Genomic DNA, 18,824 nt, shown 5'->3' on the forward strand with positions numbered 1-18,824 from the left:
AGTTAATGATATAAGGGTCAAGAGCCCAACTAAAACAAACACTGATCACCATAATGGTGGCTTACGGTTTTCTCCAGTGATTCTGCTTGTTAACATCAGGTGTCTTCAATGTTGGCAATAAAAAATAAACGGTTCTTAATTCATCTTTGACGTCTGTCTGTTATTCAGATATTTTTGTTTAAAAAAATGTTTTGTCAATTTTACTCATTTTAAATGGTTAACTTTTAAGGAATTAATTTGATTAATCATTACTCAATTCTAATTTGTTAAGTTTAATTAATAATATTGCTTGAAATCTGTTGCCAGAATTTTATTGAGTAGATATAGCGTATTCATTTTTACAGTGTATAGTTTTTCTGTTATTTCCCTATCGTTATGCAAACATTGTTAATACTTTATTTATACTACCAATTCTAATTTGATTGTAAATATTGATGCTCATGGGAGGCTCAGGGCAATACAAAACATGTCATTTCTGATATAAATTGTCTTATTTGAACTAATGGTTTACGACAGAGAAACGAGACTGACAAGATATCACTATCAACGACTGAAAATCGGATTTAGAAGTAAAATAAGGTCCATGGTTAACTTTACTAGAAGGTACCTTAAAAAAAAATGTTGACAGCACAAGTTACCAAGCAAATGTTCTTAAGAGCGTGTTTGGTTTTTGCGTGTGAAGACTGCTGAATAAGTATTACAGTTTAAAAGCAGCAAAAAAAAGTGAGAAGTAGGAGTTGTCAAAAAAAAAGTGTTATACCACTAGCACTTTATTTTACAGTCCTGTTCCTCGTGTACATATATGTACATATTAATGTGATGACAATAACTGTAATAACTAGCAACTAACCCTGAACCTACTCTTACCTAACCTTAACCAATGTAGTTGTATTATATTATCCAGTACTTTAGGTAAGAACTCTGTAAGTGCTTGTACTAATAAAGTGTAACTGTTATACTAATATTGTCATGTGTGGCTGTACAAAGTGCACGACAACAAAGGAGATCAGCAAAAACAGTCTTTAAATCCATCAGGCAAGGAAAACTCAGGAAACAGAACCACGTAAAACACTGACAAGACAGGACAAAGAACTGAACAAAACAGGGAGAATATATACCAGACAAAATGAGGGAACTAATGAGCTAATTAATTGAATAAAAAGTTAATAGAATGATTGATCAAGGGAACAAACTGGAAACTAGTTCACACAGGAAAAGAGAACTAAAACACAAAGAACATAATCCTGACATTTATAAGGAGAAATAAAGGCAACATTTACTAAGCTAAAAAATAATATAATATGCTCTGCAGTCATTTTCTAAAAAATAATCAGTTTTTCATAACATTAAAGTCTTGAGTCAGACTAACAGTACAGCCATTCAGCATATGATTTCCATCATCATGTAGTTGCAATGTGAAATGTAGAAGTTCAAATTTAAAAAGATCAGCAACAGTGTCTGTAACCACACGGCACAGTGGTATAACGGTCTATAGTGTGATAAAGAAGCAAGCTTGTTAGTAGATCAGAAGCATTAGGCCCATTCAAGTTGGGATCAGATGTTTGAGCCAACTGCATTTTGATTGCAACTTCAACAACAACAAAGATTTTTTTTTATCTTTCACAATTATGTTGCACATTATGTTAAAGGTGTTTTCGAAACCAAAATAATTCATCCACATATCTTAATTTGGTCAATCTGCACCACAGATAATTTGTATTCATGATGGCATGAAATGGAAGTTGGGATAGTCTTATCTTCCCTATTGTGACTTGTATTTGAGTGAAACAGCTTCAAACAAGAAAAAATGTAGGGTGGGACTTGATTTTGTCCATCGGGAATTGGATGGTTGTGGTTTTCTATTGCTGTGACCTCATCTGAAAGACAGGTTGTCCCGCCCTCGCAGCAGTAAACTAAAGTAAAATCATCAGAGAGGGAAAGGTATTCTGATTAAAGATTTAGAGGGAACATAAGTTATTTAAAATAAAATAAAATGATGTAGGCTACACGGATAAATCATTTCTAATAAATACTGCAATATTCCATAAAAAGGTTTTTGATTTCATGGTGACAAATCAATCTTTTTTTTTATTATTCTATTTATTCTATTCTATTGCTATGAGCTTTCATGTGGAACTCCATATAGACACACTGAATGCTGAGTAAGAGAAAGGGAGGAGTTGTAAGAAAAAGTGACGGATTTAAGACAGACTAAATGTTATGAGGAGACACGGAAGACGAGTGGAAGGAGTGGTAAGTCCATTTTAGTACCATTTGGTAACCATTTATTATTTTTAAATTATAAAAAAAAAAAAAAAAGAAGAATTTTTTCTTTTAAATGACTATTTTATAAAACAATATTGTAAGCTTCCACCGATCATGTTCTCTCCTTCACAGTGTGCAGCAAGAATGGAGATTTTTAGCTTTTTGTTGATGACTTTCCTTTTTGGAAGTGGTAGCTTCTTAACCATGGAGCGAGGTGCTGATTAAAATTAGGCTATTTAATTTATTTAAATATTTCATGTTATATTTTTAAAGAAAGTTTTTAACCCCCAAGGGCAAATTTTGGTGTGATGTTCACATTTAGATGAGGCTGCTGGCCGTAAAAATCCCTCATTAGGCTGTATTTTGCCTAAAGCCTGTCCAATGACTGGCTATGAGAGTTGGTTCAGAGTGGGATCACACTGTGTCAAATACTTTGGCAGTCGTCTCAACTTCACTGCAGCTGAGGTAAGTAGTGTCAGTGTGGGACAAAATAGACAACACATATTGAAAAGAAACTGACTTATGTAATTATCTCCAAATTATTCTGTCCTCATTTTTCTATAAAGATGTTTCTTATTGATGTTGTTGCTCTTTCCCGCACACAGTTCAGCTGCAGAAGCAAAGCCCCTGGTGGACACCTGGTGTCAATGCACAACACAAAGGCTAATGGTGACGTGCTCTGCATTGTGATCAAGTATAGTCCACATAACCTACGCATCTGGATCGGAGCCTTTGAGTTTTTTCAGGCAAATGAGACAGAAGTGATTTAAAAAGTAAATTTTTCATTTACCTGTAACCTTTACCCTAAAATGTTTGATCTTCGTCACTCTCTCAGTCTGGTAGATTTGTCTGGACTGACGGTTCCTCTTGGAACTATCAAATCTGGACACCTGGTGAGCCCAACCACAGATTCAGTAACAGGGAGGACTGTGTGGAAATGAACTGGAATCGTAAGCAAAGAGTTTCTTTTTCAAAATATGCAATTTTAAAAGGCCTAGAATTCACTTTTCATATTTCAAGTATAGTTGACTTTTCATATAGTAACAGTCAGTTACCACTGTCCCAATAATTGTAACTATTTATTGGTAAAATCACATAAATTGCATGATTGGTATAAAATGTAATCTAGAATCTTTCTTTCTTTTTAATTTATTTCAGACATGTTAATAAGTTCCTACACTTTGTTTCTATCACATACAGCCAGTCTTTAACTCCCACAGGAAATTGAACACATAGACACATATGTGCATAGAAACCCTCATCCATATCCATATGTACATACATATATATATCCACACATACCCACACCTACGTGCATACATACATACTCATATACATATACACATACAGGTACATATACATACCTACATACATATACAAACGCTTATATATACACACAAACAAATAAACACTAACACTCTTTAACATGTCTGAAAAGGGGTTGGAAGAAGTAAAAAACTTATTTAATCCTACCCCCTCTCCAGTATTCAAAACTTACATTTGCAATAATCATCCTGTTTCCAAAGTCTTATAATCTACAAGAAAAATAAAAAAATAAAAAAATAATATGAACATATATCAATAGAAAGTAATTATTCTTATAGTAAATTCTAGAGCCTTGACTTCAAATCCTTATTCACATCCCCCTACCATACCCACATACACATTCATATGCATACACACATACACAAAAATATCTCGTCCCACTCACATGTACAGGTCTATCTACAATAATCTATCACTATTATTTTATTCTCACATTCTATGTTGGTTTGACCTTTTTCTGCTTTCTTTTAGATGTTGGCAAGTGGAATGACGATCCTTGTTATGTGCAGAAAAACTACGTTTGCGCCTTCAAAGTGATGACAGCTTTGACTTAGACTTGCAGTAGGCTTAGACTGAACTGTTTTATCTGTCAATGAACCTTAAACATAACTTTGTGTTCAAAATTGTGAAAACAACATATTTTAAAATATGAATAAAAAATTGTTTTATAATATAAATTAGTTATTTCGAGTTTTTAAATTGTATTGCATGGACTGTACCAGTGGATATTGTCTTCAAATACAGTATAAATACATATTTGTGGTACATATTCATTGGTGCAGGGATGATGTCAAAACCTTGAAGACAAATTTGCCACTGGTCTCCCTTGAGATTTTCCTATGGGGTTTTATAATGGGTTTTTTCAATTTATTAGTAAAATAAGGTTTGTGGTAAACATAACTTGAAACTTGGACGTTTTGTTCTACAATGTAAACAGCACACACTAACACCCCAAACTTTCTTTTGTTTAAAAAAAAAAAAAAATAGCTTGGGTGTGTGTAAGCTATGTTGTACGTTTATGTTTGCATACAATACAGTTTAGCACAGACCTTATTTTAATCATACATACATTTTTTTTTTTTTAAACATAATAAAACCCCAAAGGAAAATCACAAGTCTTCCGGGTTTTGATGTCACCCCTGCATCACTCTTTTCTTGTCCCAATAGCCTACCCTTTTCTTTTAAAGGGGTGGTATGTAGTTTGAACGAAAAAAAGGTCTAGAAACGCGTTTTTGAAAAGTTGAACTTATTTTAACTTGAGCGCCACGTTTTTAGAATGCCGTCTCGTCCCGGAAATCGGCTGAATGGACTCGAAAACGGTCAAACTCAACTGTTTAACTCTCGGGGAGTTGTAAAATGAGCCTATTTCCAAAAAAAGTGGAGTATCCCTTTAAGCGTCTCGCACACGAGACGGCATTCTAAAAACGTGGCGCTCAAGTTAAAATAAGTTCAACTTTTCAAAAACGCGTTTCTAGACCTTGCGTTTTTTTTCGTTCGACTGACCTGCATCTTGTGTCTTTTACATAAGTATTACTGCACCACTGCATCTGTGTGTTGCTTTGCAATCATTCTGTAAAACAATTTAGTATTTTCACCAATTTTTATTTTCAAATTTACATAAACCCCGCTGGAACACGATTTATAGGTTATCAAGACAGAATATGCTAATCAATGACTAGAAGATAACAACACAGGCTACATAAATTCACCAACTAACCATTCAGAAACGTCCTGTTGCTTCTACATGTTTTCACCTCTTCTTGAGTCTCTCCATCATTGTCTGACTCCAATTTGAACATAAAAGCCTAAAAGTTTTTGAAATTTTCAGTACATGTGTGTGAGAGGTAAAAGCATAGACATAATAAATACATAGACGCCCTATTGGCCGCTTTGGAACGTTGCTGCGATACGTCAACGCGTCCGCCATTTTGCGGAGGGCAAGACTGCACTGTAATCAAATGCAAGTAAACAGGTGAGCGTCAACGCGTCCGCCATTTTGCGGAGGGCAAGACTGCACTGTAATCAAATGCAAGTAAACAGGTGAGCTGCGGTTTTTCTGGATAAAAACCTTTTTTTTTTCAACATTTTTCAGCCGATTTCAGTGGTTTGTATGTCAAGTCAAGTCAAGTCAAGTTTATTTGTATAGCGCTTTTCACAATAAAGATTGTATCAAAGCAGCTTCACAGTATTCAATTAAAATAATACAACAAAGTTTGTTTCAAGAGGAATTTATTGATTGATAAAATTAAATTAAATATCCCCAAAATATCCCCAACTGAGCAAGCCAAAGGCAACAGTCGCAAGGAACCGAAAAACTCCATCAAGTGACCTAATGGTGTCCTAAAACTCCATCAGGTGACCTAATGGAGAAAAAAAAACCTTGGGAGAACCCAGGCTCAGTCGGGGGCCAGTTCTCCTCTGGCATTTATAAGCTAGAGGCCGGATTGTAGTTTGAACTGTAGGATTATATGAATGCCTGGCTGAAGAGATGCGACTTTAATCTAGTTTTAAACTGGGAGAGCGAGTCTGAGCAACGAACAGTATCAGGAAGACTATTCCAGAGTTTTGGAGCCAAATGTGAAAATGCTCTCCCTCCTTTGGTGGTTCTGGATATCCTAGGTATGACCAAAAGCCTTGAATTTAGTGATCTTAAAGAGCGCAATGGATTATAGGGTGATAGAAGATCCGTTAAATAGACTGGAGCTAAGCCGTTTAGGGCTTTATAAGTCAGTAGCAATATCTTATAATTAATACGGAGCTTTATAGGTAACCAATGCAGTGATGATAAAATCGGTGTTATATGATCATATTTTCTTGATCTCGTAAGAACTCTAGCGGCGGCATTTTGGACTAACTGTAGCTTGTTTATTGAGGATGCAGGACAACCAGCTAATAAAGCATTACAGTAATCCAGTCTCGAGGTCATGAATGCATGAACTAACTTTTCTGCATCAGAAACTGATAGCATATTACGTAGCTTAGCAATGTTTCTAAGGTGGAAAAAGGCTGTTTTTGTAACATATGAAATATGATTTTCAAAAGACAGGTTGCAATCGAGTATAACACCCAGGTCTTTTACTGTAGAGGATAAAGTAACAGGACATCCTATGATGTTAAAGTTGTATTGTGCGAGGTTTTGTGGGCGGTTTTTTGAACCGATAAGTATTACCTCTGTCTTGTCTGGATTTAATAAAAGAAAATTACGCGTCATCCAATCTTTTATATCTTTAACACACTCTGTCAATTTGGAAAATTTAGCGTTTTCATCCGGCCGTGATGAAATATATATTTGAGTGTCATCAGCATAACAATGGAAACTAATTCCATGTTTCCTTATAATATTTCCAAGTGGCATCATATATATTGAAAATAACAGAGGGCCTAATACAGATCCCTGCGGCACTCCATAGTTTACTCGAGTTATGATCGATTTTTCTCCATTAAAATAGACAAAATGGTAGCGGTCAGATAGGTATGATTTGAACCAGCATAGTGCTTGTCCTTGAACACCAGTATAATTTTGTAGTCGATCTAAGAGTAATGTATGATCTGTAGTATCGAACGCAGCACTAAGATCAAGTAAAACTAGTATTGAGATACAGCCTTGGTCAGAAGCTAAAAGTAAATCATTTGTGATTTTAACGAGCGCAGTTTCAGTGCTATGATGCGGTCTGAATCCTGACTGAAACTTTTCATATATCATTTTGTTGTAAGAAAGAGCACAGTTGAGCAGACACCACTTTTTCTAATATTTTAGACATAAATGGAAGATTTGAAATGGGTCTATAATTTGCTAGATTATTATGATCTAATTGTGGTTTCTTAATGAGAGGTTTTATAACTGCCAGTTTAAATGTTCTTGGAACATGACCTAAAGATAAAGACGAGTTAATAATATTGAGGAGAGGCTCTTCCACTACAGGTAACACTTCTTTCAGTAGTTTAGTTGGTATAGGATCTAATAAACATGTTGTTGTTTTAGATGAAGTGATAAGTTTATTTAACTCTTTTTGTTCTATAGTTGTAAAGCACTGTAATTGTTCTTGCGGGGTGATAACTGAAGCTGAATTATAAGGCGCGATTGAAGATTGAACGTTTACAATTGTGGTTCTGATGCTTTCTATTTTCTCAGTGAAGAAGTTCATGAAATCATTACTACTGAACTGTAACGGGATATTTTGTTCGGGTGACGTCTGTTTATTTGTTAGTCTAGCCACGGTGTTAAATAAAAACCTTGGATTGTTTTGGTTGTTTTCTATTAGTTTGCGGAGGTGCTCAGGGCCTTTTAGGGCTTTTAGGGCCTTTTTATAACGTGACATACTGTCTTTCCACGCGATTCTAAAGACCTCTAAATTAGTTTGTTTCCATTTACGCTCTAAAATACGGGTTTCTCTCTTTAAAACATGCGTAGTATTGTTATACCATGGTGCTTTATTTTTCTCTCTGACCTTTTTTAATTTAATAGGTGCAACCACATCCAATGTTCTAGAGAGAATGGTGCTCATAGTGCTAGTTAGTTCTTCTAGTTCATCTGTTTGTTTGGGTTCAGGCAGCAGCTGAGACAGATTAGATAAGCAATTTGAGAAATTATCTATGGTGGATGGGAGGATTGTTCTGCCTGGTTGATAACGCGACGCCGCATGACATATTACAGCAGTACGTAATATGCAAGTTACCATGTAGTGATCAGTGACTTCATCACTTTGTGGAATGATATCTATATCGGTTGGATCGGTTCCATGTGATATAATTAAATCGAGTGTATGATTAAGACGATGTGTTGGTCCAGTGACGTTTTGCTTGACCCCAAATGAATTGAATAAATCTGTAAACGCAGCTCCTAACGCATCATTTGGATTATCTACGTGTATGTTAAAATCTCCAACAATTAATGCTTTATCGACATTGACTAATAGGTCTGAGAGAAAATCTGCAAACTCTTTTAGGAAATCAGCGTAAGGCCCTGGCGGTCTATATACGGTAGCCAAGGCTAGAGATAATAGGGATGTTTTTCTAACATCTAAGAGCGTAACATTTAGTACAAGTACTTAAAATGAAATAAACTTATAACCCGTTTTCTGAGTAACATTTAGAATATCTCTATAAATGGTTGCAACACCTCCGCCACGACCAATCAGACGGGGCTCATGATTATAACAGTATCCAGGAGGAGTAGACTCATTAATACCGAAATAATCATTTGGTTTAAGCCAGGTTTCAGTAAGGCAAAGTACATCGAAGCTATTATCTGTGACTATTTCATTTACAATAACTGCCTTAGGTGTGAGTGATCTAATGTTTAGAAGACCTAGCTTTAGAAATAGTTTTTGTTTACTAATAGCAACATTTTCTGTTTTAATAACAATTAGATTTTTCCTAGATCCTGCAGTAGATTTATTATTTGATCTCACTAAACAAGGAATAGACACGGTTTCTATGCAATGTTCTACACTAGTATTTGTATCAGTTAAATTAGTGCAGCAGAGACTATGGTTTGGACTTTTGGTTACTAGTCAAAGGGTATTTAACATTTTGGAGATGTTGTCTGACAGAAGATCCGCTCCGAATCTGCTTGGGTGTAAGCCATCAGCACGGAAAAGCCTAGGACGCTCCCAAAACAGATTCCAATTATTTACAAAGAGCAGTTTCTGCTCATTGCACCATGACATTAACCATTCATTTAGCGCAAATAATCTGCTGAACTTTTCATGCCCTAGTCGGTACGTGGGAAGCGGTCCTGACACAATGATCGTTGTTTCAGGCGATGTGCTGCGTACCGTATCGATTAGATTCCTGAAGTCTTTCTTCAGAATCTCCGTCTTGCGCAGCCTGATGTCGTTCACTCCCGCGTGCAGGACCACAGTTCCGACGCGCTCGTCACCGTTCAGGATCTCGGGAACGCGAGCAGCGATTTCAGAAACACAAGCACCAGGAAAGCAGTGACTGTGCACCTTACTTTTACCTAACGTAGCGTGTACGTGCCGAACGATGGAATCGCCGATGATCACAGCATCGCGTTCTGTTTCACGTAGAGGGGAGAAGCGGTTTTGTGTGGATAACTCGAAAACCGGGAGGGTCGGAGAAAGTCTTGGTCTAAACCTGACTCGCGTCTTCCGCTGCGGAACCACCCAGGCTTCGTGGTGGCGTGTTGGAGCCGGAGTGAACGAGACCATGGCTGATTGCGACCGATGCTGAGGAACGTACGGAGTAGACGCGGTCGGAGTCAGCGGGTTAGTAACGTTAAACACTGATTTGTGTGCATCGGCGCGTGATGTTTCAAGAGCCAAACACCGGTCTCTCAGCTCGGCCTGTCTCAATAAAAGGTCGTGGATCTGTTTCTCAACAGCTTCCAGCTCAGACTGCAGTGCGTGCAGCTCAAATGTGTCCTCACCTGCACCAAAAGGTAGACTACTTACATCTGATATATTCGCCATTTTAACAGATGGACAGTGAGTTAGCAACGAAGCTACCAGTGATGCTATCAATATTAATACTAATTTATGACTGAAGTCTTGGATATAATCCGTTTTTTTTTTTTTTTTTTTTTGGTAGGGGTGTAGAGTAGACGCACGATAGGCAAAAAAAAATGTTTTTGTTTGTAAGTGAGTGTGGAGAAGACGCGTTCAGCCGTGATCCACGGACGTAACCTTTAAGAGTATGCAGCGTTGGATCACTAATAGGCTTGAGACGCGTCTGCTCAACAGTCCGCGTTGTAACTATGAGGTTTGACCAGTTGTGCTTCTCAGTGAGGAAAATTAGAAAATGTTCGTTGTAAGCGAGTTTAAAGAGAAAAATCAAGAATTATAAATCAAATCGATAGAGCTCCAAAAACAACAACGCATTCAGACGCGACGCATGATAATAACAGGACAAGACATTACTCACCGTGTTTGTTGAGTGTTTCTTACTCACCTGAGCTTTTATGAACTCAAAGGCGCGAGAGAAAATAAATAAATAAAAATAGCTGAGCGCACGGGTGGCACGTTAACAGGCTAGCGAATTACTAGCGTGTTGTGCTAGTAGTAACGGAAGCTAGCAATGTCAGGTTAATCTGAGATGTTGGGTAAGCTGTATTTAGTAGTAGTATAAACAACTAGAAATTGTAGTAAATGATGGTTCAAAACAAGGAAATACGAGGCTAAGACAGAGCTTACAGCACCGAAGCAAACACACTCACAGCAGGCAGCGAGTGTGTGGTGTACAAAAAGGTTCCATCTCTGCGTAATAATCAAGAAACTTTGCTGCCGTACCATGGGTGTAGCAGGCGTAATGATATGACACAGCGCATGCCGCCTGATAATAGACTACTGAGCTGGGGACTATTATCAGGTGCTGCATCATATCATTACGCCTGCTGGACTCATGGTACTGCAGCAAAGTTTCTTGATTAATACGCAGGAATGAGAGTATAGTTCCTAGCCATATCAGCCTAGAAAATCGCAACTTTTCATTTTCCGTCGGTCTTAGTACACGATGCAACTACAGAAGAGTCAAGTTTTAAATAGGAAAAATATCGAAACTCTTTGTTCATTTTTTTGAGAGAGATGCTAATGGCCTTGTCCGGTTCAATTCATTATGCTAAGCTATGCTAAAAGTGGGACCCCCAGACCCGGAGATCGGCTGAATGGATTCGAAAACGGTAAAACTCAACTATTTAACTCTGGGGGAGTTGTAAAATGAGCCTATTTCCAAAAAAAAGTGGAGTATCCCTTTAAAAAGACACGAAAGCAATGGTTAAAGGCGTCCGTTTAGCGTAGCGTGTGTTTACATTGAAAAACAATGGGAAAGTAGCGAAGTGGAATTGAAAAACGTGTTTTATGTAAAGGGCCACCACATTCACACAGCAGCAGAATACAGTCCTGTCCTTAATATGGTTGCGTCCGGTCCACACTGCAGTGTCAGTAGATACGGTCGTCCGCATTCTATAAGCGAACTCACACCCATAAATTTTCAGGACTCACAACAAGATGAGCTGTGCATCATCTGAACGTTCTAGATCCAGTCACTGTTCTCCACCAGAGCGGCTCCTGTCAGTTTTGTGGTCTATGCCGCTCAACGCCGTGTCATGCCATGCGCTGCTAGACACTGCAAATGACGTGAGACAACGGTTAGGTTTACTTTGCGCCTGTTTACTTTGAAGCTTCTGTCAGCTAATGAAGATTTGATGGATGAATTTGCGATTCATTTGGACTCTTATCGAGTCAAAAGTAAGACTTTTCAGTTTTAATGACGTCGCCATTTTTTATACAATTTTGGCCACTGTCGTAGTGTATAGTTGCCGCATCAACACAAAAAATTTGCCAAAATTAAATTTCATTTTTTTTTTGTGTGTGTTTTTATAAAATGAGACAAATATGCTAATATTTTAATCTTCAATCTGTTACTTAGCCATTTAGATTGTTCTTTAATAATTATCTAACCAGCAGAAGACACTAGCCAGGTTTAAATTCCAGTTGCGCAGATGGGCATGTTGTAGGCTAACAATGCGTTACAATGAGCCCCTATTAGAACGAAGCTATTCCATGATGTTAGCGATATAATTCACAATTAACAACTTTTATGAATTCTATTGAGAAATAGATGATTTCTATTGAATAAAGACTGAGAGTCAATGTTCAGAAATTATTCAAAATTATTATGTTTGAACTATGCTGTTGTTGTGATTCAGAAGGCGGAGACTGATCCATTTGCAACAATTTATTGATAATGTAAGAAGTAGTATAAAGGAACTCGAAACAGTAGTAAAGGCAGCAGGCTGAGTCGATGTAAACCAGGCGTGAGTTCGGGGCTGGCAGCAAGCATGCAGGTCAGAGACAGGCAGAGGTTCAAGGCAGGCGGCGAGTATCAGAGTCGGGTCACAGGCAAAGTTTCACAAGGCGGGCTGCACACAATCAGAGAGGTTAGTTCAAGCAAAGGTTCGGTATATCAAAGTAACAGGGTTTTATCAAAAGACGCTCAGACATGAAACACTGGAGTGAGACAATACTTCGCAACGAACACTGAGATGACAAGCTCGATATAGGCTTGAACTCAAGAGTAAATTGCTGACAGGTGGAAGGTAATCAGAGCGCCAATGATGCATACTAGGAGGAGTATGCATCATTAGTATTCAGGGGAAGGCACTCGAGACTGCGTACTGGGGATCTCACTGGATGCCGTAACAGAGCCTGTCAGGGTGGCTTGTCAGGGTGTTCACGATGGAAGTCTTGAACTAGAAGGGGGTCCAGAATGTCATTTGAGTTCACCCAGGAACGTTCCTCAGGGCCAAAGCCCTCCCAGTCCACAAGATACTGCAAATGCCCTCCACGACGTCTAGAGTCCAGCAGATGGCGCACGCGGTACACTTCTTCGCCCTCTACAAGGATGGGTTGAGAAGCAAGACCTTCAGACTCCACATTCCTGGTTTCAGAGGGAGCAGTGGCCGGTTTCAACAGCGAGACATGGAACGTGGGAGCGATGCGGAGATGACTGGGCAGAGCAAGGCGGAAGGACACTGGAGTGACTTGACGAATTATCTTGTAGGGACCCATATACTTGGGACTGAGCTTCTTACATGGCAGATTGAGCCGGAGGTCCCGGATGGAAAGCCACACCCACTGGCCGGGTTGATAGACGGGACCGGAGCGGCGGTGGCGATCAGCCTGCCTCTTACTGCGGTTGACAGCACGTAGAAGGTGAGTGTGAGCCAGGTTCCAAGTTTCCTCACTACGTTTCAGCCAGTCATCCACAGCAGGTACACTAGATGGCTCGCCGGACCAGGGGAACAAGGGTGGCTGGAAACCCAGAATGCACTTGAAAGGGGTGAGACCCGTGGAGTGTTTGCTAATAGAATTCTGAGCATATTCAGCCCACATGAGATACCGGCTCCAATCCTCCTGATGAAGGTGACAGTATGACCGCAGGAAGCGGATAATCTCCTGATTCAGCCGCTTCGCTCCGCTTGGCCGTTGGCCTGAGGATGGTACCCAGACTTGAGGCTGACGTTCACTTGTAGCATCCGAAAGAAGGCTGCCCAGACACGAGAGGTAAACTGTGGTCCTCTGTCGGAAACAATATCCTCAGGTAGACCGTAGAACCGAAAGACTAGATTACAGAGGTGTTCAGCGGTTTGCAAAGCGGTAGGCAGCTTAGGAAGGGGAATCAATCGACAGGCTTTGGAGAAGCGATCTATTACTGTGAGAATAGTCGTGTGACCATCAGAGGGTGGCAGATCCGTGACGAAGTCAATCGCTATGTGTGACCATGGGCGTTGAGGAACTGGTAAGGGCTGAAGGAGGCCGGCAGGTAAGAGACGTGATGACTTCTGTGTATTACAGTTTTGGCATTGCTGAATGAATTTTGTCGTGTCTTGGAGTAGCGTGGGCCACCAGTAGCGGTTCTGGAGGAGATGAACGGTGGCAGTGATACCTGGGTGACCGGAGCTGGGTAGAGCATGAACGTGTTTCAACACCTCTTCACGGAGTGCCTCAGGCACGTATATCTTCTCAGGAGGACAATCGGACGGAATTTCCGCGTTGGTGTTGGCTTGCTCCAGCTCAGTTTCGATGTCCCACTGAATGGGACCAAGGACCAGATCGGGACAGAGAATGTTCTCAGGAGCTTGACTGGAGACCTCAGAGTCGTACTGACGGGACAGGGAGTCTGCCTTAGTATTCTTAGACCCAGGGCGGTAGGTTACAGTGAACTGGAAACGCGAGAAGAACAAAGACCACCTGGCCTGGCGTGGGTTCAATCTCTTAGCCGTGCGAAGATACTCAAGGTTCTTGTGATCAGTGTAGACAATAAACGGTTGGGAAGCTCCCTCCAGCCAATGCCGCCACTCCTCAAATGCTGATTTCATTGCCAGTAACTCACGGTCTCCAACGTCGTAATTCCGTTCCGCAGAGTTCAGCTTCCTGGAGAAGAATGCACAGGGGAACAACTTAGCATGGTTACCTTGACGCTGAGAGAGAACGGCGCCCAAACCCGTATTGGAGGCGTCTACTTCAACCACGAACGGTAGTTCAGGATTGGGATGATGCAGGATCGGAGCGGTGGTGAAGCGGAGCTTGAGTTGGTTGAAAGCTTGCGTAGCGCTCTCGTTCCAGGGGAGCCGAGTGGTTCCTTTCCGCACCAGAGCTGTCAGAGGTCCTGCCACAGAGCTGAATCCCCGAATGAACCGCCGGTAGAAGTTAGCAAACCCCAGGAATCGCTGTAGTTCCTTGAGAGTGGTAGGTTGGGGCCAATCCACCACCGCCCTGTCTTTGCCCTCATCCATGGCCACGCCCTCGGGGCTGATAACGTAGCCCAGGAAAGAGGTGGTGGTTTGATGGAGGTCACACTTTTCAAACTTGGCGTAAAGCTGGAACTGAATGAGTCTTTGGAGCACGGCTCGTACGTGCTGTACATGGTCCTCGAAGGTATCCGAGTAAACCAGTATATCATCGATGTAGACGACCACACAGCGCTGAAGCATGTCTCGGAATACGTCGTTGATGAAGGACTGGAAAACAGCTGGACTGTTAGAAAGCCCGAAGGGCATAACCAAATATTCGTAGTGGCCAGTGCTTGTAGAGAAAGCCGTCTTCCACTCATCTCCCTCTCGGATACGAACCAGGTTATAGGCTGAGCGTAGGTCCAGTTTGGTGTAGAATTTCGCTGTGCGGAGAAGCTCAAGAGCAGCAGGAACCAGTGGTAGGGGATAACGAAACTTCACTGTGCAGTCATTGAGGGCTCTGTAATCGATGCATGGGCGTAACCCACCATCCTTTTTCTTGACAAAGAAGAAGCCAGCTGACATAGGAGAGGTGGAAGGACGAATGAATCCTTTGGCCAGTTCTTCCTCTATGTATTTCTCCATAGCTTCAGTCTCGGCCTGAGAAAGGGGAAAAATGCGTCCCCTGGACGGTATGGAACCTGGGATTAGATCGATGGCACAGTCGTATTCCCGATGAGGAGGTAACTGGGTAGCTTTGGCTTTACTGAAGGCTTCGGCCAGGTCGCGATATTCAGCAGGCAAACTGGAGAGAGCGGAATTTTCACAGAGCTCTGAGATGCTTCGAACTGGCAGCGGTTTAATGGGACTTAGGCACTTGGACAAGCAATCTTCACCCCAGCGGATAATTTGACCCGTAGTCCATTGCAGGTGAGGATTATGGCTTCTTAGCCAGGGTAGTCCCAGTATGACAGGAGTGTGTGGAGCAAGCAGGATGTAGAAATTAATATTCTCACGGTGCAACAGTCCTGTGCGCATCTGTAGCTCCTGCGTTATGTGAGTAATTCGCCCCGTGCCAAGGGGCCGTCCGTCAACCGCTTCGACTGTGAGAGGAGAAGTGCAGGGGATTAGAGCTATCTTGTGCCGTTTAGCAAAATCTTGTGACATAAAATTTCCAGCCGCCCCAGAATCAATTAAAGCAGACGTAGAGAAAGACTGAATTCCAGAGGTACAGAGACACAAGAGAGAGGATTCAGACTATCAAGAGTTTAACTCACCGTTGCCTTTTCTTTGCGTGCTGACAGTTGAGGACAATGTAGTCGGAAATGACCAGTTCCTCCACAATACATGCATAGTTTCAAAGTCCTCCGACGTTCACGTTCCTCCTCAGTTAACCGGGAAGTGTTAATTTGCATAGGCTCACCGGCTTCCGTGGCCACGGGACTCGGAGAGTGTGGGGTGGAGACGTTGCTCGAGAGAGTCGAAGATCGGATGCTGGCACGGCGTGAGCGAATGAGATTGTCAATCTGAATGGAGAGATGAATAAACTGGTCCAGATTCCTTCCCTCATCGCGGCAGGCCAGTTCAGCTTGAAGCTCGTGGTTGAGACCCTGTCGATAAACCACCTTAAGAGCGTTATCCGTCCAGTCGGTCTGCGCTGCGAGTGTACGAAACTTGAGTGCGTACTCCGAGGCGGGAATCCGTCCCTGAGTGAGCTCCAGCAAACGGTCCTCCGCTCCTTTTCCCTCTACTGCATGCTCGAAGACGGCTTGAAAGCGCTCCAGGAACTCATCGTACGAGGCGAAAGCTGATCCATCCGTTCTCCAGACCGCGGTGATCCACTCCAATGCACGTCCGGTGAGTAATGAACAGATGAATGTGATCTTGTCCAGGTCCGTAGCGTGCTGAGCGGTCTGTCGGGCGAGATACAAAGAACATTGAAGTAAAAAGCCTTTGCATTTGCCTGGGTCTCCTTCATACTTTTCAGGGAGTGAGAGGCGAGTGCTGAAGCTTGAGGAGTCGGACGAGGGAACAGGTGCATGAGGGGGCGCGGCGTGCGCTGAGGATTCCACCGTGGGCTTTTGCATACTCTGAACCGCTTTCACTAATTCCTCCGTCACGGCAGTTAGACGAGACAGCTGATGATGGTGAGTAGAAAGTTGTGAGGCTTGTGCGGTGAAAGCGGCTGTCAAGACAGACATTGTTGCTGGATCTTCGTTAGGCGAAGTATTCTGTTGTGATTCAGAAGGCGGAGACTGATCCATTTGCAACAATTTATTGATAATGTAAGAAGTAGTATAAAGGAACTCGAAACAGTAGTAAAGGCAACAGGCTGAGTTGATGTAAACCAGGCGTGAGTTCGGGGCTGGCAGCAAGCATGCAGGTCAGAGACAGGCAGAGGTTCAAGGCAGGCGGCGAGTATCAGAGTCGGGTCACAGGCAAAGTTTCACAAGGCGGGCTGCACACAATCAGAGAGGTTAGTTCAAGCAAAGGTTCGGTATATCAAAGTAACAGGGTTTTATCAAAAGACGCTCAGACATGAAACACTGGAGTGAGACAATACTTCGCAACGAACACTGAGATGACAAGCTAGATATAGGCTTGAACTCAAGAGTAAATTGCTGACAGGTGGAAGGTAATCAGAGCGCCAATGATGCATACTAGGAGGAGTATGCATCATTAGTATTCAGGGGAAGGCGCTCGAGACTGAGTACTGGGGATCTCACTGGACGCCGTAACAGCTGTAGTAGGCTATAGCCTAGCTGTTTTGCCGTGTGTTTGTTATCAAACTCAGAAATTTGTTTATGTTTTATTATTATTATGTTATATGAAAAAGTTAATAATTGTATTTTATTGAGAAAAGGTTTAGTTTGTCTGGTATATTTTTGGATTAGATCAGATAACATTTTAAGCTGTCATATGGTCTGTTACAAATGTCACATTTCACTTCCATTCTTTCGGGGTAAATAAAGAAAAAAGTATACACTGTATTAATGAAACAAAACCACATAATTGTACTAGACATGTGTGAAATTAATGTGAAAAAATACTCTGAACCCCAAGTGAACTTACATGAACTGAGAAAGTCAAAAAGTGTTAGGTTGTCACACCCTCTCCCCTACAACATGGGCTAACAATGTTACTTTTTGTTTTAACTTTAACTTTGCTCTGCCCAGATAAATTATTATTTAAGCATCTGAAACTGACATAAACAAGAGTTGATAGTGAACATATATTTCTGGCATTTCTGTCTACCTGTAATAGTGAATGAGAAATAAGATAACTATTTTTGTATATATATATATATTCGGTATAATAAAAGCAGCTATTTGTTATCTTCAGAGTGCATCTGTTTTAGCGTTTCATGTGTGATGGATAACTCTGAAAGCGAAACGCACGATTAAAATGCGAGAAAAAAAATGTGAGAGGAGAGGTTGTGAAAATGAAAGAGATACACTCTAAAAACTGCTGGGTTGTGTTAACCCAATTTTGGGTCAAATATGGTCTCACCCAACGTTGGGTTAAAAATTAAATTTAAAAATGGACAAACCCAGCCGTTGGTTTACATTTTTAATGTAACCAATGCAATTTGTCCATTTTTAAATTGCATTTTTGTCCATTTTTGATTTTGTCCAAAATGCAATTTGTCCATTTTTGAATTGCATTTTTTAACCCAACGTTGGGTGAGACCATATTTGACCCAAAATTGGGTTAACACAACCCAGCAGTTTTTAGAGTGTACAGAGTGACTGGCATAAAGTGAAAAATGAAAAAAAAAAATTGTTTTTAATTGAGTTAATAGAAACATTTTTACACTGGCCGTTTTCTCTTTTTCTCAAAAAATGTGAGTCTTAAATCATTAGGATGCAGTGAATTTAGTTACTTTAGTTATGCTAAATGTCTCTTAGGGCTTACAATTTATACAAGATCGATCGGATTGCTTAAATGACTCTCATACAGTGCATTCAGAATGTATTCAGTCCCCTTAATTTTTTTAAACATTTTGTTATGTTGCTGCCTTATGCTAAAATGTACACAT

At 40.8% G+C, this 18,824-nt stretch overlaps 1 protein-coding gene across 1 annotated transcript; it reads left to right on the forward strand.

The window, feature by feature from the left end:
• The first annotated feature begins 1,982 nt into the window (after positions 1-1,982).
• Positions 1,983-4,659, forward strand: LOC309495094 (C-type lectin mannose-binding isoform-like). Its single transcript, XM_082164641.1, has 6 exons — positions 1,983-2,253; positions 2,398-2,479; positions 2,588-2,730; positions 2,871-3,011; positions 3,101-3,215; positions 4,063-4,659. Exons 1-6 carry the CDS (start codon positions 2,221-2,223, stop codon positions 4,143-4,145), a joined length of 597 nt encoding a protein of 198 aa, XP_082020767.1. The 5' UTR covers positions 1,983-2,220; the 3' UTR covers positions 4,146-4,659.
• Positions 4,660-18,824: the final 14,165 nt, after the last annotated feature.

Source organism: Leuciscus leuciscus, assembly GCF_965113295.1.
Source record: "Leuciscus leuciscus genome assembly, chromosome: 3".
NCBI lineage: Eukaryota > Metazoa > Chordata > Actinopteri > Cypriniformes > Leuciscidae > Leuciscus > Leuciscus leuciscus.

What these genes read in the sequence shown, in the direction of transcription:
- LOC309495094 (XM_082164641.1), top strand. Translation starts at nt 2,221, where the DNA reads ATGAGGAGACACGGAAGACGAGTGGAAGGAGTG. An exon ending in CTTCTTAACCATGGAGCGAG is followed by an intron (nt 2,480 to 2,587) that starts GTGCTGATTAAA and finishes GTTCACATTTAG; the next exon opens with ATGAGGCTGCTGGCCGTAAA. An exon ending in GAGCCTTTGAGTTTTTTCAG is followed by an intron (nt 3,012 to 3,100) that starts GCAAATGAGACA and finishes TCACTCTCTCAG; the next exon opens with TCTGGTAGATTTGTCTGGAC.